We start from the raw sequence: 26,579 nt of genomic DNA on the forward strand, positions 1-26,579 counted from the left end.
TCTCCTGCTTCCAGCAGATATTGGCGTACACACGCACTCTCTTGCCTCTTCCCCAAAGACACTAAGGCGTGCGCACATGTCTATGAACTATTTTAAATCATACCTTTCTGTTGTGAGAGAAATTATCAATAATCAGGCAGAACACGGCATTAAACAAATTGAATAAATCATTTATGTAATTACCCTGTATTACAGAACAGTCACATACTGGAATAATCCTCAGTTTGAAATTGATTAAATGCTTTGAGAGTGGGCAGCACCCTTTATAGTTGAGATGAAGTCGTAGAGCCCGTTGGGTACAGGGAGCAAGAATGATTTAATCTATTTTTAACCTATGCGTGAAGCTGATGCTAAACCCTGAGTTTTATTCTACGAAAGGTAATGCTGCTGTAACTAGGCCACTTCCATGGACCAGTACCATAAATCGTACAATTTCCTGAAGCTGTGGCGATCACCACTAGATGGAGGTTTTTAGGAATTTGCAGTAAGCTTTGTAGAGCTGCTGTGCTTTTTATTCATTTACAATTTTAGGATGGTGTCCATATCCCTTTAAAAAACACTTTCAGAACAGGATATTCATTGATGATCGGTGCTGGAAGTGGAATCACAATTTCTAAGTACCTCATTTCAGCGTGATAAACTTACAGTATATAACAGTCACCTACACGCAGCGGGGGCTGAACCAGTATTCATGCGAATGCAACCTATCCGTCAGCAGTGACATCATTTAGGCACAGCATGATGCATACCTGGCAATAGTAAAAGATTTTGTGGACCAGAAGGGACAGAGTTCAAGATTTTATTTGAGGCCTTGTCAAATGAGGTAACTGTTTGGGGGTTGAGATGTAGTTTAGCTGATCAAATTTGACCTGATTTTGTGTATAGAAATGTTGGGAGATATGTCTGCACTGGTCCTAGTGACTTGTAATGTGATTCTCTACCCTAACATAGCTCACTGTGTGTAGACAACCGGTACACTTAAAGGCCAAACAGACCTTTAGACACCTTCAGGTCTCGGATAAAACTGATGAGGCTGCACTAATGGTAGTAGATCACATCCAAAAATCTATATGAAAATATAAAAATGTATTTGCAAAAGGATTACATAGGAACATTAGGTTTCGGGGAGCTGCATATTGGTTTGTCCCACCAAACTATTGCTTCCGCTCAGGGTAGGTAATGGGTAAACGTCTAAGGCCCTTAATTCCTATTAAACACATTTGTATATTTTAATATGTTCCCTTGTAATTATCTGCTGTTGGGGCATTTTCTGATACTTGACTCCAGGCATGTGTCCATTAAACCTATTATAGACTGTTCCCCTTTGCAGAGTATTGCTAGGGTGGGAGGTTTATGGAAGGTGCAATGCAGCTGTATAAACACAATAGGGAGCAATGGGTCCTATAGAGGCTTTTATTGTACAATCAAGGCTCACTGAGAGTATTCATATGTTATAAACAGTCTGTAAACAAGACCCAACCTCAGTGCAGAGTACTAGTAACTCTCACTGGAAGAGAGGGGCTACTATCCCCACCAGCAGTAGAGTTAAGGAATGTTTCAGTCTCTTTCTGGTACAAAGAGGAAATGAATATAGGAAGGATGGAGTGCCAACACGTGAGCGTGTCTGGTGAGGAGCCTGGACGCAATCTGAATTTACAGAACAGAAGTGCATGTCCCCTGAGGTCAGTGAGTGAAGGGTATGGCTGGCCTGTTACTAGGTGTCTTATTATAAAAGCAAAATAGTCACACCCACAATTTCTAGCAATATTACTTTGGTGTATTCTGAGGAATTAAATAATTAGTGCTTTTCCAGCAAGATGTATACAGCCTAGTTCCCTGTCCCCCCTCCCACCCCCCTGAGATTTGCAATTCAAATGGCAGCAGAAAATGGGTGACCACTAACTATGTACCAATGCACGACTCTTGCAGCTGTCAATTACTATCAACTGTGATACCCTTTCTCACACACCTCACCCTACCCCAGACACATTCAAGAGACCACCTTTGCCTAGAATTTAAAAGGACAGTTTCAATAGTAAATTGGATATTTCAGAGTACTATACATGAAACTGGATGAAGCAAACTGTAACAAAGAGCAAGAACGTCCTATTATGAAATTCATGGCCAAGGTGGCATCTTATCCCTTTACAGCAAACCTGTCCCTCCCAGGGAGGGACTAACTGCGTAAGCTACATCCTATAGAAAGTGCGTTTACCTGCAAAAAAAAAAATTAAAAAGCCACACTGAGGCATATAAAAGACCCAGTAACAAGTGCATTGTGGGTGACAATCTAAGCCCCAAGTGCGATATGGATGATCTTCGTTTTCAAGGTGCTTTGTCCCCAGATGCCTCTTGTTCCTTGTGGGTCCACAGATCTTTATGAGGTCGGCGTCCAAAACCTTCATCATAGTTCCCTTTGCTCTTAAAAAGTTGTTGGAAGTGAGGCTTGCAGTAAAATTCTCCGTGCAGTGCAGCATAGGAGCCCAGGCTGTGGGAGACAAGCAGAATTAATTACATTTCTCATAATAAATAAAACAATGCACATAATTCCTATAACGGCCAGGTCAAGGTGGGTATAATTCCTAGAATCCAAACGGCATAGACTGGTTCTCGCCATGCTTGCAATTCGCAAACTGTGCCTCCGTATATAGCTGTACTTCACTATCTGACAACACTCAGGAGTAGTACAAACCACATGCTTAAGCCTCATATGATGTGTGGCTAGGGCAGTGGAAGCCACTATTGTGTAGGCTCAACAAATATCAATCAGGATACAGTGATCACTTTATTAGATATCAGTATCTTGGTGATGTCACTGCTTTCTAGGTATTTTATAGGCTATCTGCTCTCACTGGGATCAGCCCACAAAATTGTTGCCTACGCTCTACTATAGCGGAGTGAATTACATGTTCACCTGGCAAATAAAGATTCTCATATAAGACTACATTAAATTCAACAGTTACACAACAAAATTTGAGACTGAACATGCATTTTAAACAATATTTGGTTATTAGATAAATGATGTTGCTAATGACATCAAAAAAAAAATTCTCTAAACAACTAAAATATATCTATTGTTTGGAAGGTCATGTGTGCCCAAGGAAAATCTGTTCCTGACAAAACAGGCTCCTATAGTAACAGGAATCAAAAAAAAATCTACATTCTATATAATCAGTTTGTTTGGTTTTTTTTTTTTACATAATTTCCATATCACACACCGCTTACACAAATAGTGCTTCCTATTTTAGCAAATGATTCGGAAAGTAGAATCATTGCCTACAAACAATGGAGCAGCCATGTTGTGGATTAAACCAATATTTAACCTGTGAATTCACTAAAATAGGGAGACATCACTTCATGGCTCAGTGATGTTCCTAATGAATTGTTGGGTCGCAATCTTCTGAATAATAATTCACCCAACAAAATGGTCACCTTTTAATTTGTGTACGGGAGCTTTACACTTGGCATGTTTCCCATAAACAGACATCCAGCCTGGAATACACACAAGAAAGCCCTATCAAATAAAAACTAATAAATGATGTGAGTTCATGAATATAAATAATAAGAATAACAAAGTTATTATTAAAACTAATATACATAGATAAACCAACTCTAATTGAATCCTATGTGAATAGCTGTTGCACAACTAAATATATACCTCTAAAATTAACATATGTATATCAAAAAGGAGCAAATACTCTAACAGTAACAAAACATAATAACAGTGATCAAAGATATAATAGCTGTATATAATCTCAATTCCTACAGCCTTCAACAACGAGGAAACTGGTATAAGAACAGGGCTAAACGTTCCTATAATCAAAATCCTGATGTAAAGGAAATCTGTAGTTTCACCCAGAGAGTTTGAACAACAGCTTTTATGACTTGGATAGTATAATGATAATAATAGTCATGTAGACTTCCGGCAAAATCTCTGTATGTTGACAGGAAAGCAACCAATTAGCAAATGAAAATAAATGCAGATTTTAACATACCAATTACAGGGATGTATAGCTTTCAAGGGAGGTGCTCCAATGGATATGCAGTTATCACATAGATGACGATATGATGGATAAATAAAATGACACTTTCGACAGACTACTCATATGGCCTCTGATGAATTTGTGTTAGCGATGAAACGGGTCAGGCTTGGTGTGATTACATCTATGTTGTTTTGAATGCCTCTACTGTTCATTCATTCATCGCTTCCAATTGAAGTCCTCTGACTTGCTGTATTACAGATTGGAAGGGCGCAGGATCAACAAGATACCACAAAACTTAGCTGTGCGTTTGTGAACTTTTCCATCTGAAGGTTATTTATTATACATCACAACGTGGCTTAATACTTTTTTTTTTTGGACAGGAAATTGTCATTTTATTTATCCATCGTATCGTCATCTATGTGGAAACTGCATATCCATTGGAGCACCTCCCTTGGTAACTATACATCCCTGTGATTGGTGCGTTAAAATCTGCATTTATTTTCATTTGCTAATTGTTTGCTTTCCTGTCAACATACAGAGATTTTGCCGGAGGACCAGGTGACTATTATTATCATTATACTATCCAAGTCATAAAAGCTGTTGTTCAAACTCCCTAGGTGAAACTACAGATTTCCTTTACATCGGGATTTTGATTATAGGAATGTTTAGCCCTGTTCTTATACCAGTTTCCTCCTTGTTGAACACTGTAGGAACTGTGATTATATACAGCTATTATATCTTTGATCACTGTTATTATGTTTTGTTACTGTTGCTCCTTTTTGATATACATATGTTAATTTTAGAGGTGTATATTTAGTTGCGCAACAGCTATTCACATAGGATTTGATTAGAGTTGGCTTATCTATGTATATTAGATTTTAATAAATTTGTTATTCATTTATATTCATAAGCTCACATTGCTTATTAGTTTTTTTTTAACACATGCTTTCTTCCATTCAGCTCTGTTTCTAGTGATTGACAGTTTTGTTTCTCTGAGGGTCTCACAGGTTCCTCTACAGCTGCGAGTGCAATTTTGCCTATCTTGGTTTCTCATATTCTCATATCAGTGCCAGGTATCTTTTCGGTAGAATACACACAACTATTATGTGTTAATGCAAGTTTAACTTTGAGAAATAATTATGTTTCCAACATGAAATTTGTTTAAAAAATACACTGCGTTAAGGGGCTTTGCCAAATGACCGTCATATATAGAGCGTCTCATACAATATTTTAAAATCCAAGATGATCAAATTTTCATTTCTTCATTAAAAGTGCTGCACCTTTGTTATATGGACGTGGTATGGTTGGGTTTTTTTACATATATTTATTAAAAGGCTCACAAATAATTGACATGATGTGCACAAATGCGTATGAATAACAAGGGTGATATGATGGTATTGTAAAAACAACCAGCCCAAAACGGAACCCCTTTTCCTAGGTTTATGTAATTTTAAGGAATAGAAAAGCTTGTGTGCCTTTCTTAATAAAGTATACAAGCTTTTAAAATAACTTATTAATCTACCAGTTATTCCACTAAATATACTCATTGGTGACAATAAAAATAACTTTTTTTTTTTACCTTTTCAGTGTAATTAAATATTTCCCAAAATCACATAAATAACTATTAATAAGAAGGATTTAAGAAGCTTTAACATTCTTTTACGTTTTTTCTGAATTTCATTCCCAAGTCTTGTTGGAAAATAATACCCACCTCAGTTTGGTACTGCAGTGCTTGCAACAAAAACATCTGTTGTGAAAGATATGTTTGTCGGCGACTAGTCTCTCCATAGGGTACACGGTTGTCTGGCAGGAGGAGCAGAGTTCTCTAACTGGAGGCTTCACACTAAAAGACTGTTGTGACATATCAACATCATTTACATATGTCACAAATAAATAACAAAACCCTCATAACACACAGTCCTAGCTCCCACTTCATTAAGCATATGTTTACTCAATTCTCCAGTTGTGTGCTGTCGAGGTCAGCAAATTGGATAAAGTCATTTCAATTAATATCGAGCAAACTTGGTTGTCTTTGTCTGAAAATATGCGTAGAGCACGCTACGGCGTGGAAGGGCGTGTCCAGTCGCAACACGTGGCAATAACAGTTTTACACTTTTGTATACATTCGAACACACACACATTTGTAAATAGTACACATTAATTGTAGTTGCAACACATAGTTATTTATGTCGAAATATAGTAGTGTTTATGTGTAATATTATAAGTTCTATGCATATTAGTAATACATATGGTACAGGTTAAAGGAAAGGTGTCATGTCTGATATCATATTAATCCCCTATTCATCAGCAGCTGTCCGGTTCATTCGGTGAAGAGATCGCACAGTGCATACTCTAGTTATTGATGTTAGGGAATAAACCTTTAATATGATGCTGACTATAAAATGCTAATGGACTAGTTGTAACTGGAGTCTTGGCGGGAAGAAAGGAGCACATCCCCTGGAGAGATGATCCCCACCTTTGGATTCTTTAGTTTGAACTAGCCTATGATCTACAACCCCCTGGACCTTCCTGGAGCCTGGACCAATAGAAGCAAGCCACACCATCTGCATTGTTTTACTGTATTTCTGTTTGCATATAAGCAGGAGCTTTTCATCTAGTGTTCAGTCATCTTGACCACAGACTTCAGACCTGAATCACTGTTCACTGGATCCAGAGCGCCTACGATAAGTAACGGCTGTACTTACTATTATTTCGCTTTAATAATTCTGCTACTTTTTGAGAATAAATGTGCGTTGGAAACACAAATCGAGAATCGACAATCGTTATTGGATAGCGACAAAACGTGCATAACAGTGTGCTTATATAATTAATCAGCACTTTACCCCCTACTACTTTTTTCCATTACCTACTTGGATTGTACGTTTTTTTGTTTTTCCTTGTGGTTTTCCTATTTGCACTTTTCAACTATCCGTTATATTTATGTACCCAACTTTTTTACTTTTTCTGGAACTCAATGCATACATAAAAGACACAAGAAGAGTAGGTGACCTTTCACTCACCTTTGACCGCTGTACCACACTTGCTGCCGGACTGCAAGCAGAATCCTAAGAGATGAACAGAACACAGGAGAACATAATTACATTATGTTGTACACACATCATGGTTCCGGCTCATATGCCTCAGGAAAAGGATCGCTCAACTCTCTAAATGTTTCCTATTTTAGCATGTAAACTGTTGGGATTAGGACGTTTCATATAAAATGTTAATTTGTCATATGACCTCATCTATCCTCCTACAATGTCTTAAGTTCTCTCATTTTTTGCTTAGACTAGAAAGTCCAATTTTTTTTGTTTTTTTTAACCATATTACCCAAACATACCTGCCTACAGTACATGCTTACACTAGAATGTTTCATACAAACTAAGGGAGGTAGCCATATTATGTATTAGGAACTAGGAATATCACAAAGGTATGAGGCACAAAGTGCCTAGTGAATTGGTACACCGCATTCTCATGAACTTTGGTGAAAGTCACAAAATGGCGCCACCACTGCCTGGTGTTGACAGATCTACTTTCATTCACACAAAATGTTTTTAAATTCATTACTGGTATATTTCCAAACTTGCTAAATGTATGTATGAGTTAAAACCATACTTGTCAACTCTCCCTAAATGTCAGGGAGACTCCCTGAAATAGGGGTGATCTCCCTCACTCCCTGAAGAGTCTGACATTCTCCCTGATGCTGAGCCAGTACAAGACGTGGTTGGCTTCGCCATCTGTGGCATGATGACACAGTTCAGAAATTGTGTCCTATGTCCATGTACTGATGCCTATGGTGGTGGTCATTTTCATGGAGACCAAGATTTAATCAAAGACTGACAGGTAAGACAACATATCTTCAGTAATGGAGACAGAAATGTAAAAGACACTTCAGTCTCTAGAGATTCATTAGCTGCATTTCTTTAATGCATAGTTGCCTACTCTCCTGGAATGTCTGGAAGACTCCCACATTTCTGGGAGAGGGAGACCTCCCGGGAGAGCAGGGCAAGCTCCCGGTTAGAGAATTGGCGGGGGGGGGGGGGTTGGCAAGTATATGGATAAAGTTGGCAAGTATATGGATAAAACATAGCACATAATTATACACAAAAAATACCACACCACTGGGCAAAATAACATAAAACACTAGCTGTATATCAACTCTTGCCTCTTATTGTGGCTTACAAAAAAATGTATATATTGTAAACTCCTAATTCACAGTTTGAATGTGACTTTTATGAGAGGAAAGGCATTGTGTTACAGCTTTTTCATCATTGGCTGTAGGTAGGGGCTTTGAGGGAGCAGGAAACATTTAGGCTAGACTGTCCACTGTCCTCCTTACACATTCATTCTACTTTCCAATTTACAAGGACTTCATGCTCTAGTGTACACTTCCCATCTGCATACCTCTGAATTTGTAGCATGAGCAGGGCCGGATTAATGGAATGGAGGCCCCTGGGCTAAGGGGGCCTCCATTCCCCCGTGAGGGTCCCCCCCCCCGGTGAGCCGAGCCGCCGCCACCCCCCCCCGGCACTTATCTCCTTCTCCTCCTTCCCTGGCGCGCTGTACACTCTTTACTGAGGAGATCTCGTGAGAGTGAGACTCACGAGATCTCCTCAATAAGGAGACTACAGCACGCCGGGGAAGTACTGCAGCGAAAGTGCTCAGCAGCACTGATCGCGCCAGGGGCGCCCCCGCCCCCAACCGATCAATACTGCTGCTGAGCACTTTCAAGGGCCCCCTGGATACCCGAGGCCCCTGGGCTGTAGCCCAGTTAGCCCTAGGGTTAATCCGGCCCTGAGCGTGAGATACATATAGAAGCAAGGTGTTTAGTTACATCACACACTGCCATTTTAAGATTGTGATCTTTATTTATATGCCGGTTCTATATTACAGAACCAGCAGAGTCACAGGAAATACACCTCCGTGTAGCAGCCCTGTCCAGGGGCAGGATTCACTTTAGAAGCAATGTTTCCTAGGTGGTAATGTAGCTTTACAACTCTCCCTAAAGCTTTCATTGTTTCATTTAGGCTGTCTCCATATCGCTTTACATAGTAATCATGGTTTATAAGACACCACACAATCTGCAACGCCCAGCCTCCACTGATAAGCCCCGCTATGGGTGAAACAGTTTGTCTTTTAGTGGTATTCTGCCTCAGCACTGGCCATGTCATGCTCTGATTACCGAATGGCTGAGTAGCGGGTTGCTTGAAGCCTTCATATTGTAGAGCATCTCAGGGTCAGCTTGATTAGAATGTTCTTAGCTATCATCCTCTGTCCTTTGTATCTGATAGGCGCAGTGTAGACAGAGAGTTTCAGCAAGTGACCACACAGCTGAAGCCAACAAGGAAATAAACCAAAGTAATTTTTATACATATGCCTCCGGCTGCACAGTTCACACTGACTCTAGAGCACAACATCCAACTTCCTGGACAGAAGCCTGGCCTACACACCACTGCAAGGCCCCATTTAGTGTACAGGAAAAGGAGGCCTTATAGTGGTGTGTGAGAGGAGGGATGATCCATTGCTCTGCATGAGATATTGCACTGTGGTTTCCCAGGGCGACATACAGTTGAATATTAGTTTATGTTATAGTGGGAGTTGTCAGTAGTATCTTATAAAAAGACTCCTCGATACTGTATGTGGTGCTCAGTCACAAAAATAAAGTGCCCAGTATAAAGCTAGTTAAATACACCATTCCATAGTATTTTTAGAATCGCCATAAAGAATTTTTGTAACTGAATGTTAGTGACCTTAACTAATGTATTCTCTGGCTGTGACAATCGTTGACAGTTCTCCTCTGTGTTTTATGTGTAAACTTTAAAACAGAAAAAGGCATTTTCAAACAGTGACTGAACAATCATGGCTTTGTGAACTAAATGTTCCAATACTGTACATTTCCATTCCTGCAGTGGAACACAAACCTTGCATCACGGCACCACTGCAGAGTATTTTTAGGAAGAGCTGTACTTACATGCCCTGCGGCTGCTGTGGAGGGAATTTTAGCTTGAAACATCTCTCTGGGTTTCTGCTCCTGGGACCGGTCAGGTTTATTTCTCATCTGTAAAGAAAATTTCAGAAAGACCTTAAAGTACACCTGTCACCTACACAGAGAAAACAGCCAATTTGTTTGCTGAGACAGTATTCAAGAGAATGCAACCTATTAAGCCACTATGGACCAGTGATATAAGCAAGAAATGGCTCATTAGGAGGAACCGTATATAAACAAAGTATTGGCTTCCTTACATTACTGATCTATAGATTATAACTTTTATAGAGCGCCAACTTATTGTGTGCTCTTTAAAAAGATACCCTTTAAATATGCGCTCAGATATTATATGTGCATATAGTATGGCCTCCTACTAGAATTTTACAATGTCTACATATCACTTTGTGGATACAACTAGATGTGAACAGCATTTTCAAACCTGTACGCATTTGGCTGCAAAACATAGCTTTCTTTGCTGGTGGAATTTGGCTGTAAGCGCTCCCAGCCCTATCCCAACCACACCACACAGAAAGATTTGACCATTGTCATCCCAGCTTTATTCATACATTTTTGCAAACCGCAAATTTAAATATAGAGTGGACTAACGAAGCAAAAGGGGATCTAGAAGAAGATTGTATTGCCGGAGCTTTACACCACTGCAAAATTGCCTGAAGTACTACAGTTAACTTGTGGGAAATCTCATAATCTTGCTAAGAATTAATGACCAAATAAGTCATTTAGGGGCAGATTCAATTTGGCGTGATGCGTCTCCAGAACAGTCCACACAGACACATCGCATCAATGTTTTGACTCATATTACCACACATTTTCCCTTGCATCCCATATCAGTGCAAGGAAAAAGGAGCGTGAATTCCTTACCGTAATGGCCGGCAATGTGCGCAGCCAGATATCGCGGCCAATTGAATCTCCAACCACAACACATTTATTTGCGCCTAAATTATATACAATCCCCCCACAACACACAATTATAGTTACAGAGTATGTGCCAAACGTAGCATATTGTGTGTATACTTGTATGACAAGACGTTCTATAAATTGTGTGCATTGTTCAGAGATCTGTGTGGTGTGGTTGGGATAGGACTGGGAGCACTTACAGTCATATTCCACCAAACAAAAAATACTACATTTTGCAGCCAAATGACGCGCTGGTTCTTCCTCATGTCTAAGGAGGCCTAGCTACGCCATTGTGCTGAATTTACCAGTGCACAGAGGAACAATGGTTAGTATTGCTGCCTCACAGCGCTGGAACCACCATCATCTTATTTACATGGTGCCACAGAATCTACAGCGCCACACAATCAACAAATAATAAACAACACAAAATACAGATAAGTAATGGGGAAGAGAAATAACCATGAGTTCTAGTCAGAGCAGGGTACGATCTGTGTGTGGAGTTTGTTCTCTCTATGTTTGTGTGGGTGTTCTCCGGTTTCCTCACACAATACATATACACTAATAGTCCATAATGCTGGTTTAAGTGTTTGTGTGGTAGAGAACTTAGACTGTAAGGTCCTCTGGGACAGGAACTGACATGAATGATGAAACATTCTCTGTAAGGCATTGAGTATTATGTTGCTGCTGTATAAATAAAGGGTAATAAGAATAGGACTATGTAAAGCTTGTGCAAATTTGCAAGTGCGATATATGAGGGGTGGCTGGAAGCCATAAAAATTTAAATGACATGTCACCTGCGTGCGCTGGTGACATGTCATAAAAATAATCTGTGTATATTATCTACCTCTTTCTCAGAAGGGCACGAAGGGGTTAATGCAGCTTGTGAAAGTCACCTCTGTCATTTCCGTCACCCTGTGGCTTCTGTTATTTCCTGTGACCTTGCCCCATTATTGTTCTACACATGTACATTTCTCCTATATATTCTGGAGGTATATTAGCACACTCCTCGCCCTCATTTGGCATCATAGCAGCAAATAGCCTTATAAGTGAAATTCCTGCACCTGCCTCAGGGGGACTCTTAGCGTAGGAGACATGCAAAACTAAAACTGCCTACCCTGCAGGGCTGGACACAACAATTTCAAACATTCTTGGCCAAGATTTGGTTATTGTGCACATAAGTGTGAAAGTATAGCAGAACAGTTCAGTAGTACAGTTAAAAAAATAATTTTAGCGATCAGTTCACTGTTTGTGTAAAATATATCAGTCATTTTTTACAGCTAAACACAACAAATACCGTAACAATTCCTAGAGGAGATTATTTCTATAATAATCTCCTGCTGCTATTCTCAGTTACTAATTGAAATCCTGGGTGACAACAGTCCATCAGTGAGCTGCAGACCACCACCTGCACTGAGGCTGATAAGTCCTATGTCATGTTCCTGCACGCAGCCTTCTTTTCACCTCGTAACACAGCAAACATCATATTACCGTACAGAGCAAGTTACACACCTCAAACTGACTACAAAACACAGCAAACACCATTATTATTATCATGTTTTATTGATAAAGCGCTGACATATTATGCAGCGCTGTACATTTAGAACATACACTGTAAGATGCATAAGAATGTTTTATAATCTTCAGCTATCACTACATTCATTAGAATAATTTCATAAGAATACATAACCCAAAAAATTAGATGTAAATTCATTAGATTTTAGACCCCAAGTCCATTAAATAAATTAAAAAAGAGCCTTTTCTATAAACTTTAACTGGCAGAACATTCTGGGACTTGTAGTTCCACAACAGCTGGATCGCACCAACATATTTTTCAGCATCACTACACAGTTGGGAGGTGGGACAAATGTACATTAAGGGTCATTTAAGAAGATGGCATATGCTGTTTGCACCAGTTTTTATGCAAATGAGCCTAATTTTATACACTCCCCACCTGAAAGTGACAGCGGTTGCAAACCTTAGCATTTACTGATCGAGTGACCTAAGCGAATCTGGGTGTAGTATGCCAATTTCGGGTTGGGTGTATGTATGCGCACAGTTATGTGTCCTCATGCAAAAGTGAGCATTTGTATTTTGGGATGCAATTATAGATTACATTTTTGGGCATTGTTTGAACAATGCAATCAAAACATTTCAATATACACGTGATATAGATTGTCCTGATGTCCCCTCATTCATGATTAATGCAAGACAAAGATACAGCAATCAGTATTTTAGAATAACTTTGAAAACGCTGTTATCCTAAAGTCTAGTAAGGTAGATCTTAAGATGGACTTTGAAGTGATTTCCAGCCTGTCCCACAAACCTGCAAAAGGTTGTGCAGAGCACTTATATGGTGGTTCTCAAGACCTAAATGAATGAGTACTGTGCCTGTGCTGCTTGCTATGCACAAGAAGAAATGTGTTGCAAGCCCCCATAATTTGCAGTTCATAAACTGGGCAGCACAGTGGCTTAGTGGTTAGCACTTCTGCCTCACAGCAATGGGGTCATGAATTTGATTCCTGAGCATGGCCTTATCTGTGTGGACTTTGTATGTTCTCCCCGTGTTTGCGTGGGTTTCCTCTGGGTGCTCCAGTTTCCTCCCGCACTCCAAAAACATACTAGTAGGATAATTGGCTGCTATAAAAATTGACCCTAGTGTGTGTGTATGCTAGAGAATTGATACTCTCTATTGTTGCAGAGACTGATTGAGTGAGGTCTCTGTAAAGCGCTGTGGAATTAGTGGAGCTATATAAATGATGATAAATCAACTTTATTGATTATAGTACAGGAATCCAATACAGAACATAACTTGAAACAAATAGCGAAGACCTGCTCACAAGATCTAAAATTCACATTGCCTACTTAACAGCTGGAGAGCCGCAGGATGCCTACCTCTCCTACAATATATGCAGCTATAATCTTGTCTTCAGTAGTTAGCCACAGTGTATAAGTGACACAGAAGAGATCTGCACAGCCCTACCTCCCTCATTACACATTTGCATGTGCACACAGATGGCATCTTCTTCTCTCACATATAAAAATAACTTGTTGTGATGGGAAAGAGCCTATGTGCACAGTGTTGGCCACCCACCTGCTGTAAGTACAAAACAGAGGGAGCAGGATGGAAGAGAAATGCAGGAGAGGTAGGAAGTGTAAGAGACACAAGGAAGGATAAAAGCAGTAAAGGAACTCACGGCTACTGAGGCTCTGCAGCTGGAGACCACACCGTTCTGACACTCTGGATTTTGGAGTTCACTCTTACCCGCCCCTCTATACTACTGACTACAGATAACTAAGTTTGTAAGTCACCTCCCTTGGGGCACACACAGGATATGAGCCTCAGACACAACAGAACATCCTGGAACTGCGCTGTACATTTTCACAACTTGCAAACACTTTGTGTAGCATAACAGGACATGAGGTGCGATACTTTACAATCACATTTTGCTTCTTGTGAGTTGGTCGGTGAAGAGGACACATGGCTGCACTTTCAATAGCATCATTCTAAAGTGGTTTAAATCCAAAGCCATAAATACATAATTTGGGGACATTTATAGAAGCCAACGCAAATGAAAACAATGCTGGCATTGCTAATAGCAACATACCAGGTGTTTACTTTAATTTTCCAAACCGTAATAGAAAAAATGAGTCTGATGGGTTGCTATGAGCTATAGCCCCTTTTCCCTTTGCACCACATAACTATTCCCCAAGTCTATATAATATTGACAATATCCATTGTTGACAACAACCAGTAATTGGAAATAATGGTTTCCATTTTAGACTTGTTATCTTGTATTGTACTCGTATTAGTTGTACTACAACAAACACACAAGATTGATACCAGTGGGTATGAGGCCTAGTACTGACACTCTGGAGGTAATTACTGAAAGTGTAAAAAGGTCAGAGCTGTCAGCACAAATTCCATTTGTAGCTTTTTAAGAAATAATGTACTTGTTTGTATGTGATTCACTTGGGGTTTGTTTGTCAGAATGGTAACATCTATGGGGTTTCTTTTGATTGGATGAGGTCGGTGGATCAGGAGCGTTCATAAGTATATGCAGACTAAGCTCATCATTTGAGGCCAACATGAAAAAAAAACTACACGTTCTCGGAGGTGACAGAAAATAGGCCTTTAACTTTCAGGAGCACTTTACTTGACAAAGTGCATTTCTACCGATGTTCTAAAAACGTATAAATTTACAATAGTAAAATGTTAAGTAAATGCCAATTCTCCTTTTTTTCTCATTATTTGAGGAGGTCGAAACAACCCCAAAATTGTAATGTTCAGATATGAACCATACACAGTTTAGCATTAACCTGCTATTCCACTCTGATATAAAGTATTATCCCCCCTCCCCCCAATCACCCAAATACAGACAGCTGAAGCCCTCCCACATCATTAGGGCAGTGTCCTAATGGGATCTAATACAGGTCAATAATCTGACACTACTTGTTATGACATAAATGTCTATGTTCCAATGTATAAATCGACCAATCCACACAGTGCATTTATGCAGAACAGGTCTGGCAGCCACTATCGGCCTGCTTAGTTAGAGACGTACAGGCTGCAGAGAAGTCCCAGAGAACATGGTACACATATGTAAGCATAGCACCTGAAATATATTCAGGAAAAATCAGGACAAAATTAGCCTTGCCTCCTATGATTGGGTCCACCGTGCCACACATTAAACCAACTTATTTCTATTACTGGCAGAGCACGCCTTCCGTATGTTACTGTAAATGCATCAAGTGTATCAAGGTACAGACAGTTTTTGAGGCGGGATATAACATGTTAATGGTCTGAGCCCAGGCAGGGGGAAGGCATCACCTGTCCCAATGATGAATCATTCAGTTATTTGGGAATCACAGATTATTGTACATCGTTATTAAATATCAATTTTAGATTTTCACCCATTGTTATCTGCACCCAGAATAATTGCCTGATGCTAACCATTAACATATAATATCACTATATTGAAAGTTCTCTTGTTTGGAAGAGAAGTCCTTCCTCATGGAAAGAAATGAACTGCACATAAACTACATTGGTTCAATCAAATCTAGTCCAGATTGTTTGCTTTAGCACAGTCTGTCCCTTCTGCCAGATTACCCTGTTAAAATAATCTACTAGGAGTGGTCCAGTGTTTCAAGTGCTTATTTGAATTGATGTCAGGGGTGGAAACTGATTTTGGCTCTATATAAAGAGAACATGTTGCTGTATTCTATGCTGTGTATTCCATCTATCGTCACTATCTCTCAGTGATGTGTAACAGCTCTTTTAAGAGCACCAACTGAGCAATAAACACTTGTCTTCTTAACAATCTGTAGAATCTTGTGACCTACAGGTAAGAACTCTACCTCATCCACAAGCTGTCCTGTGTTGAACCCAACTCCCCGAGTCAAATCTGTGTCTGTTAATCTGAAGTCCCGACCCAGCGAAAGTGGTCAGTAGGAACTAGTCCAGTCACTAGCAATGAGGTGCTGCAACCCACAATACATTGAAGGAAACAGAGTCAGTGAAGGAGCGTGGTAGTGGTGGCAGTGAGATAGGGTGGTAGAGCAAGTCCATTCGGTAACACCTCCAAGTCCCCCAAAACCCACCCTAATCCATAAAACCATGCTCACTTTCTGACAACGACCCAACCACTACCATGTAAGCCCCACTCTCATGCCAGGGTTCAAAAATCAGGATTGCCCAGCTGAAATTGGGACAGTGGGGAAGTATGATTTGTTTAGTCATTTCTGGAATATTATTGAGCTCAGAAATAAACAGACTTTGATACCTATTAATGTCAAGAAATGAATTTTAGTCAGTATCTGAAGGCAAAAAAAAATATTTTGATGTAACTCCTTAACATTTTATGATATAAGTAGTAAGGATGCAAAGACAGACAGCAGCTTCAATGGAAGTGAACTGCCCATTATGATCTCTGTTGCTCTCTCAATAGTCCTGTCTAAGTATTTAGACACCTGAGAGAAGTGCAGAGTGAGTGATTAAGTTATTTCTGCTCTCAGACTTACAGGAAATGCTGTAGAATTTGAGATTGTCCCCCCCCTCTCTGACACATGTTTTTGTAGAGCCTCATCTTGTCTGCATGTGTTCTTTACAGCATTTTTATGTTATGACGACCAGATCTCTGCTGCTTTCATCTAAATTAAACAAATGTTACCTAGGTACCCAGCCAAATCTATGATCTATACATCCTATGAGCAGTACTTGTTATCGGCTTTAATCAGGCCAGAGAGTGACTTCTCTGTATTTATGGATGGATATTGTGTCATATTTATTGTACCAAAAAATTAAACTTCTATTTTTCCATCATAAATCCTACTTGTCTACTTTTTTGACTTCCTCAGGTTAGGTCCAAGGGACAAGCGCATGAAGCGCGACAACGTGGTTTGTGTCATCACGGCCCATTGGGTTCATGATGAAGCCATTTGCGCTGAATCACATCATCAAGGCCCTGCCCACTTCTGATGTGGGATCCAGGACGGTGGTCAGTTTCAGGAGAGTTGTCTAAAATACTACTCAGTTTAGACTCATTTATGGCTTTAATTAACTAAGACTTCAATTGACCATCAGAGAGGAAATCAGGTCTGTCTTTAGTAAATGTGGCAATTGTGTGTGTTTATTCCATTGCATGGAGTGTACCTAGGAAAGCATCTCCATCAATGTGCAATAGATATATAAAAGGGATCTCAGTAAAAGTACAGGACGAGATCCTAAGAATGCCAGCTCTGAGCTGGTATAACAGTTTTACTCAGTGACAACAACTATGCACCATCCACACTGCAGGAAATACCCGTAAAAAGCACCCTTTCCACTCCATTATTTCTTCACTAATGTTGTTCCTATACTGCTCCACAGAAGGTGTGCTTACTCTGTACATCAGTGGGTATGACTTCACGCCCCTCTGCCTGTACCAACTGCAGCAATTCCCTGATCGCAGCCATCTCGCTCCATAAACCTATGGATCTAAAGCTGCTATTACATTGCGGAGCAGCCATTTTGCACTTAAGAAAAAACCTCCACTGTGCTTTAAGCATTTAGTACATTTTAAGATTTATTATAAACTGTAGTTGTACTTGTGTACATAGATATATGCACGCATGATGGCAGACTTTCAGGAAGAAAATATGTCTAGCTTGTAGTTACAGTATCGGCAGTGGACAGGAACCCAAACACTGCGGTATGGGACTTAGGGCTAGATTTACTAAGCTGCGGGTTTGAAAAAGGTGGAGATGTTGCCTATAGCAACCAATCAGATTCTAGCTGTCATTTTGTAAAAGGTACTAAATAAATGAAAGCTAGAATCTGATTGGTTGCTATAGGCAACATCCCCACTTTTTCAAACCCACAGCTTAGTAAATCTAGCCCTAAGTATGATCTTGACGTTCTACATAGCTTTTTGCTTTCATCGATTCACTGGAATTACAGACAACTTTACAGCAGTCTATCAGTAAAATTGCTATATCAGGTTGGGTGCACACTACAAAAATTTTCGACTGATTTGTTATCTATAATAATTTTACCACTGAAGTTCTGATCAGCATGCTGATTCATGCATACACACTCTACATGTTTTAAACGATTTTAACACGATTTAGCATCTGGGCTGTGATTTTTGTTTGTCGTAACATTGTCTCAAAAGATTGCGACTCCGTAAACACTGAGCAGATATATATCCCCCAGCAGCAATATGCTAAACAAAGTTAAATAAAAGGCTGAACCTTAGTGCACACAACACCCACAAACAAAGATTCTGCTAAAGGAAATACATCATCACCATTCATTCTATTGGACATGTGTGTGTATCGTGAACGTACGTAACTGCGCAATTACTACGGTTTATTTTAATATAAAACAGGTTTATTATTGCTTTTCCATTAAAAGAACACTTTTCCCATTTGCTTGACGTTCTGACACCACACCACGTGTGAGACGTAGAGACAGCATCATAAATTTAAATATACACGCCTAGAAAGGCCTTGCTGTTGGAGGAACTAGTGTCAGTCTGTTGGGCAATTGGTCGCAAGTACGTACATACTGTAGGATTGGAACAACGAAAACACTTGTTCACTCGCTTGTAATCTCTCGTCTTGATTACTGTAATCTCCTTCTCTGTGGCCTACCTGATTCTCGCCTTGATCCTCTTAAGTCTATCCTCAATGCTGCTGGCCACCTAATTTTTATCTCCCGCCGCTCTATCTCTGCTGTTTCCCTCCAACAGTCACTACATTGGCTCCCCATGGCCTACAGAATTAAATTTAAACTTCTCACCCTCACCTTTAAAGCTCTCATTCAATCCTCCCCTCCCAACATCTCCATCTCTACCTACACTCCTAGCCGCTCCCTCCGCTTTGCCTCTCACCGCCGACTCACTGCTTCACTGATAACCTCTTCTCACTCCCGTCTACAGGACTTTGCCTGGGCTGCTCCCCAGCTGTTGAACGATCTTCCACGTTCCATCAGGTTAGCATCTACTCTCAAAGGCTTCAAGCGTGCCCTTAAGACTCATTTCTTTATTCAAGTCTATCAGTCCTCCTCCGAACTCTCTCCCCCAGTTAGTACCACCCTATTTGTGTCTCCCCTTTCCTTTAGGACGTAAGCTCTCAGGAGCAAGGCCCCCTGTCCTTGTGTGCTCCTTTTACTATTCCATCACCCTCTGTACCTCTTGGCCTGCTTCCCTAGCCCTATTTTCTTAAGCTTCGGCCTACTTCTCGCTGATTTCTACTATCACTTTCACTCATTGTCCCAGTAATAATTTGATTTGCATTACCATATTACCTGTGTCTGTGTATATATTTTTGTTTAATTTTGTTCTTTCTGTATCATGTTGTGTCATGGCTCACTGTTTTTAGTATGTTATGTACAGCGCTGCGGACCCTTTGTGGTGCCTTATAAATTAAAGATATTATTATTATTAATACTAAATATTCCAGCGCTGAAAAAGATTTTTAGTCCGTTTTACAAATCTTTTGAAAGATAGTCCTTCCTCATTGTAGCGTACTAATGTGATATCGTGGCAACTGGTCGTTTACCATCTGAATGACCCGATAATCTGCTGACAAGATTGTAGTGTGTACCCAGCCGTAGATTTGAGCTAATAGTTATATTAAAGAGAACCTGTCATATTTTAGATAATGAATGTTTTACATAGTGCTTTGTAAACTATGTAAATGTACAAACAATTGCAGTTTTCCTATGCTTCCTACAGGGTGCATGCAAAGAAAGGAATTACGCCATGTATGCAAATGCAGAGACTCTGCTCAATAGTCCTGCTGGAGTCTACACTTTACTCTCTCCCAAGTTTAATGACACACATATTCTTGAGAAAACCCAGCTATAAAACAGTGTACCTCCCTATATGTCTACTACTACCTGCTAAAATGCTGTAAGCGCTATTTAAATGAGCTGATTGTGTGGCCTGACCTGTGGGATGGAGATCCAACACTACCAAATGTATGTAATCATCCCAAAAGTTGGCAGATTTCTGAAAGTTTGATAATGTCAAAAGACTGTTCTCAGCATACATCTGCCAATACATGAGATGATCCCTCTCTCATTAATACTCAGAAATAATTTCTATCTCCCCAGAAGATGGGTAACTTCATGCTGGCATGTAAAAAAGTGAATATGAGCTGAGGAGGACTGAGCGTGAAGACACGAATCTCGTCGTCACACACTAGTTTGAAAGTCTGAGGGGTATATTTACTAAATTGCGGGTTTCAAAAAGTGGAGATGTTGCCTATAGCAACCAATCAGATTCTGATTATCATTTATTTAGTGCATTCTACAAAATGAGAGTTAGAATCCATTATGTTAGAAACTAGACAATACCTCATATGTCCAAATGCTAATACAATACCCTTACAAATAAAGAACATTGTTCTTAAAGCAACACATATATTTTACTGGAATATTTTCTTTGTACTGTAAAGCTCTAGTGTATCTTCTTCTGGCTGGCAGTCTTGCTTGTCTTTTTTACGGTTTGTGCATCTCTCCAGACCTTCAGACCTAATGTGACCTTGTGTCTGTTTGTCCCATTGGCATTGTCCTTTAGATTAGAAATCTGGTACAATAAAAGCAGTCATGTATGTGAATGACAAACATATATGTATCTGGCAGTAGAAGAGGAGTGATGTAGGCAAAGTCAGTTTGAAGTAATCTGGGCCTGTGTTTTTCTGAGGTTGGACTCAATGTTGTTATCCGCCTTAGTTTGGATCCTTCTGTCTCTTTTCTACTTTAAATGTGTATTTATAGGTAGAAGTATATTTCTGTATACATGCCGGTCAATATTCCCCTCTCCTTTCGCCTTGATTATTTTCTGTCAGTCTTTCACCTTGTGTGCCAGAACTTGTCTGTCTGTTTACTGGGTATACTACAGACACATCCAGACAGTGATGAGAGAAGACAGACTAGCTGTCCATTTCCATTCCTGTCTAGATGTCTCTCTGTCTTTTTCTTCTGACATGTGTCTCTCTGTCTTACCTTGTGGTGTCTGGATACATCTCTGTGTGTCTTCTCTGCTGACAGAAAATGTGTCCGTCTGTCTGATCTCCTTTCTGAACATGTGTCTGTCAGTCTGTCTTCTCTCCTGTCTATCTGAACTTTGTCTGTCTCCTTTCCTGTCTGGACAGGTGTCTTCCAGCCTTCTCTCCTAACACTCTTGTATCTGTCATCCCTCCTGTCTGTCTGTGTGTCTATTCTATTTTCTTGAGTATCTTGAAGTGTGTCTTTTATTTCTGCTGGCTGTATGTGTGTATTATATATCTGTCTTTTCTCTGTCTGGACGTATTTTTCTACCTGCATGTAGCCTATTTGTCTGTACAAGTATTTGTCTTTTTTCTTGTATGCATTTTGTTTATGTTGTCCATCTTTTATCCAGTCTATCTGGCCATTTCCTCTAAACGATTTATTATAGTATTGTCCCTATATCTCTATTCCGTATTGTGTTAATGGTTTAATTTAGCATAGGGAGCCCAATGACTTAAGTTATGTAGCAGGGTCACAATGAAATGTTTCTATTTGATAAGGCTGCCTTAGCTATGAAACAAGTAAACTTACTTCCATGGGGCTATGAATGAAGAAGCTCCAAATATCGTATTACACAATAAAAAAGGGTGTCAATAACTTATAGGGAAAACATCTAGATCAGATTACTGCCACTGACCTGTTATTCCAGAGGAAATCTTAGCATAAGAATTTTAGACAGTGCTGTTTAGACATTGGAACATGATTATTATTTTAAAGCATAGTTATTTATGGTGGCCTTGGGTAGACAGAATATTTACCTCTGAATTGGTCCAGAGGAAAATTGTAGAGGCAAAAAGGATGTCAGTAGTAGGCAAGTAGTCATGGCAAATAGTGGATCCCTAAGATAAAAGTGGGGCCTGTGTCTCAAGTAACCTCATTGCAGTCATTTGGTCTTAAAGCGAAATATACAAAATGGAGGCAGCCATTTTGTAGGCTGAACCAATGTTTAGCTTATCAATTAACATGGAACTAGTGACATCACTCACACATTAGGCATATAATACCAAGTGATGCCACTAGTTTCTGTACTGAATTTTCATGCGTACTATATCAGGGCAAATGCACTTCCTTTATTGTGACAGGTCCATGTAAAAACATGACACTATTTTGTGTTGCATTAACTTTTAAATGCAGCATTGTAAATGTGTTTATCACTTAAGTCTGTATGTATGTCTACTGAGTCTTGTCTTTCAGTGTCTGTTTCATAATCATTGTGTGTGATGGTATCTGTCTTCCCTTTTGTCTTTGCAGTGTTTTTTTTCAGGCTGCATATGCCTAATGTTAATATTTGTACATATGATTACATGACATAAAAAATAGAAAAATGTATGTATGTGTATTTTTGTATCAATATTTGGATTTGTTGTACATCACTGCAATTAAATGCATTAGTGGATGTTTTGGCTTTTTAAAGATTTCAATCTTGTGTATAAAATTCAGTCAGTCAATCATTTTGGACTGTAGAGCTGCTGAAGATGTAAGAGTATAGTCATCTTGAGTGAAAGTGGGATACATGTCTACATATATGTGTGCAAAATATATGCAGTTGCAGTAATTACTCTGCACCTGTATTACTGTCTGTACCTCTAGATGTATCTGTATCATTGTGTTATCAACCTATACTTACATAGCGAAAAACATATTCCATAGTGATATAAAATCCAGAAGACAAACTGCAACATATCATGATGTCAATACAGGAATATACATAACCAGCTCGCTAAAGCTTTCATTCAAGAAAATGTATGGAATATACTACGGCATATCAATCTACACTTGCCTGTTATCATCTGTGCACCTAGGAGTGAAATTGCAAATTCAATGGCGAAAACATGCAAACAGACTATAATAAGTGGTGCTGATAACATGACTTAGATTAACAATTTTGTCCAAGTTTGTAGCAGTGTATGTGTTTTATACCCATCATGCTTCTGGTATGTACACATGTGTTCTGCGCCTGAACATACATAGTTATTGTCCTGCCAACAACATGCTGTGCATGGGTAGATATTACAGTCTGGTACTCCACTAAAAGGGTCCAAACTTTAAAGCCAAACTCACCTGCATGCAAGCAGGGAAATCCTAAAATTGAATACCTGCTTACATTTATATGGTTTTTATGTAAATGTATTGCAGTATACATGTTAGTTGAATAAATACTTTATTATTTATTGCTACTATAATGGCTTTGTATTGTCAATTATTAGGTTTCCAATACAAACGTTATTGCTGTGTATGTGGGAATAGTGCTCTTATCAAGTTATTTATATGAATGTTGTGCTATTTCGCATGTTATATTATTGATTTATGTGTCACAGCTGTAATAATACTTTGCATCTTGCAATGCTATTCTCTACATTGTCCCATTGTTTGGCTAGCTCTGTCCTTCTGTGTCTTATCGTACGGCTATGCATATCCTGTTATCATTTTTCAAGCTGCAATTTTGCCCTGCATGCTTTCCTGTGCTTTTGATTTTTAGCAATTGCTGTCAGCAGGGTCCTGTGTACTCACCTCATTCCTGGTCACCGTCTCTCTGAGATGCTTCTTCCTGCTCTGCTCGCTTTCTCTCTTTCACAACCCCGGTCCTTTGTGTGGCTGTTTCATGCAACAGCCTTCCCCCTCCCCCTCTTCCTCTCCTCCCTGGTTATCTCTCTCCCTCCATCCCCTGTCACCCTCCCCCAATGCTTTTTTCAATACTCCTTCTCTTTTCCCATTGGACTCCTCGAGTCTTCCCCTCCTCTTTCTTCTCTTCTCTTGCTGCCCCCACACTCTCCCCTGTCCGGTTTATCTGTCCCTGATGTCTCCAAATTCTGGATCCTAATTTCCTGCATAGGTCTTTTAACAAAATCATACTTTTAATATTTTTTGTTATTATTTTTCATTACAAATAAACACTTGCATTAAACATATTTCTCAAGACTAAAACATCTTCTTTTTCACTTCCACCCCCTTAAACCTAATTAATGTTACTTTTCACTCATTTACCAGTTACATCATATTTTGTTAAATCATCCTCTCACTTGCATCACACATTTCTCATGCTCACTCTTCCCCTTTGCAGACTCTGTGGCACAGGATACTATAAAATGTGCAATTGAGTGCTTAAAGCAATCTACATTAACCCAAGATACTCTTTAATGCTGTGCAGGCTGAGGTACACTAAGCTATCTTTTACAGAGATGGATAGAGAGACATAATATAGTCATGGGCCTGTATGTACAGATAGGTAGATGCTGTGTGTTTATATATGTCAATATACAGTAGATAGAAAGACTGTCTGGTTGTTGGATGTACAGTGGGGCCATTGAATGCTTTGGTTTCTATGGTGATCGACTTGATGCTCCCATTATTCAGAACCAGTTACTATGGAGACTGAGGGAGGTACTGCATAGACAGGTGTATGGGTGTGGAAAAAATAAGTGATTGAAGGTGAGGAGAAAATAACGGGGAGCAAGGATTCTGTTACACATATGTGCGAATTTGTCTAATGACAGATGACAGTGGAGGTAAGCAACATGTGGGTCTGCAGCTGTTGTGGAAATACGAGGCTTGCAGTGCAAGCTGGGACTTGTAGTTCCACAAAAGCTGGACTTGACATTACATGACATGTTCTGTACTGCTGCATACAAAACAGATTTAAAAAAAAAAAAAAAGTTAAAAAGGTAACGGTAAGATAAAGGAAGAAGTACAATTATGGACAATCATCTAGACTGTAAGCTGTTGTGCATAGGCCCTCTCTGTGAATTGGTATAGTCAAACATGTATTGTTCTATGTATTTCTTGCTTTGCACAGCAATACAGAACATGTTTTTGCTATAAAGGGAGATCATAAGGACAGTTATCAGTGACTGTAGACTCCTTTCCCTCTCCCTTATGAATTCTTCCTAGACTAAACACTGTATTTGTAAGTTATTATATGGCCAGCAAATGCAGAAACAGAATACATTTGACAAAGTGATGTCCACACAGGATATAATATCATAATACTGCGACAACAGGAAGACAAATGTAAAAAGCAGAGAGTTACTGACATGGACCCTCTTACCGCGTTGTCAGTCTGTTCATACCAAGGGGTATATTTACTAAGCGGGGTCTCGGCGAACCGCCAATTTTTTTCAAACAGCGATTTTGCTATAATTACAGCAAAGCAGTGAGAATAGGCGTTTTTGGGAACCACCGCTTAGTAAGTATGCCCCCAAGTCTTGCTTTATGACTATGTTTGCCCCCAAATGAAAAGAGCTATCAGATATGTTGATGTTATGTAAATAAATGTTGATAATAATAACTATAATAATAGTGGAAAAATGTAACAGTGATTGCTATGGGTTACTGCACTAAGACATTTTCTTTTATGAATCTAATTGTATTAGACCAATGAAAGCATATCTGTGATTGTTTTGTATAGTGTTGGTTCAGTGAGCAGTAACTCATAGCAACCAAAGACATAAGAATACCAATATAGATCCTCTTTAATCAACACAGACACGATTATACATTTTGCCATAAAACACGTGATGTTACATAAGTGACAGTGGTCATTTCCAGATTTCTGATATTAAACAAATCCTAAACAACAGTGCACACATATTGTATTTGATAATGGATTCCCTACTGTACACTACAAATATATCAAAGTCACTGAAAGTTGGTTTTCCCAAGCCAGTGAAGGAGTACAGGGCATGGTATTCTATATAAAAGAAGAATTACATTTTTTAGATGGATTTATATTATTATCTTGACTATAAGTTTGTAATATGTCAATAGAACTAGATATTTTAGGGAAGCTACTAAGTATCAAGGAGGTTTAAGTGTGTCTTCTCTGTGCCACTTTTCTAGCATACTTTCCAACAGTCATAATTTTGTGGGGTGTCGTCAGGATGGGTAAATGGATGATTATTATTGTGTCTATATTTTGCTTTAAATGTAGTAACTGGGGGGTATTCAATGGTTGCTCCGGACCGCAAAAAACCGAGCGCGTTAAAACTATTACCGTTTATACGGTAATTACTCGCTGAATTTCATCTCGCAGCTCCCTGAGCTGCAAGATGAAATTCAGTGAGTAAACTACCGTATTAACGGTTTTTACGCGCAAGTTTACTGTATAAACGGTAATAGTTTTAACGCGCTCGGTTTTTTTTGCGGTCCGGAGCAACAATTGAAT

The 26,579-nt window shown here is 39.4% G+C and overlaps 1 protein-coding gene across 3 annotated transcripts in view; it reads right to left on the reverse strand.

Annotated features, from left to right (window-relative positions):
* Positions 1-149: 149 nt before the first annotated feature.
* The window catches only part of LIMD2 (LIM domain containing 2), a 43,160-nt gene continuing 16,730 nt past the window's right edge, over positions 150-26,579 (reverse strand). The window contains exons 1-5 of one of the 3 annotated variants that reach the window (XM_075176847.1): positions 23,930-24,035; positions 9,955-10,041; positions 7,004-7,048; positions 5,695-5,834; positions 150-2,488 (exon numbers count right to left, since the gene is read on the reverse strand). In XM_075176847.1, coding sequence (XP_075032948.1) covers positions 2,326-2,488; positions 5,695-5,834; positions 7,004-7,048; positions 9,955-10,041 — 435 coding nt within the window. In that variant the 5' untranslated portion in view covers positions 23,930-24,035 and the 3' untranslated portion in view covers positions 150-2,325. Of the gene's footprint in view, positions 2,489-5,694; positions 5,835-7,003; positions 7,049-9,954; positions 10,042-14,078; positions 14,180-23,929; positions 24,036-26,579 lie in introns of those variants that run through there. The other 2 variants (XM_075176848.1, XM_075176846.1) reach the window with 2 other exon arrangements.

This window comes from Mixophyes fleayi, chromosome 6 (assembly GCF_038048845.1).
Source record: "Mixophyes fleayi isolate aMixFle1 chromosome 6, aMixFle1.hap1, whole genome shotgun sequence".
In the NCBI taxonomy this organism is placed as follows: domain Eukaryota; kingdom Metazoa; phylum Chordata; class Amphibia; order Anura; family Limnodynastidae; genus Mixophyes; species Mixophyes fleayi.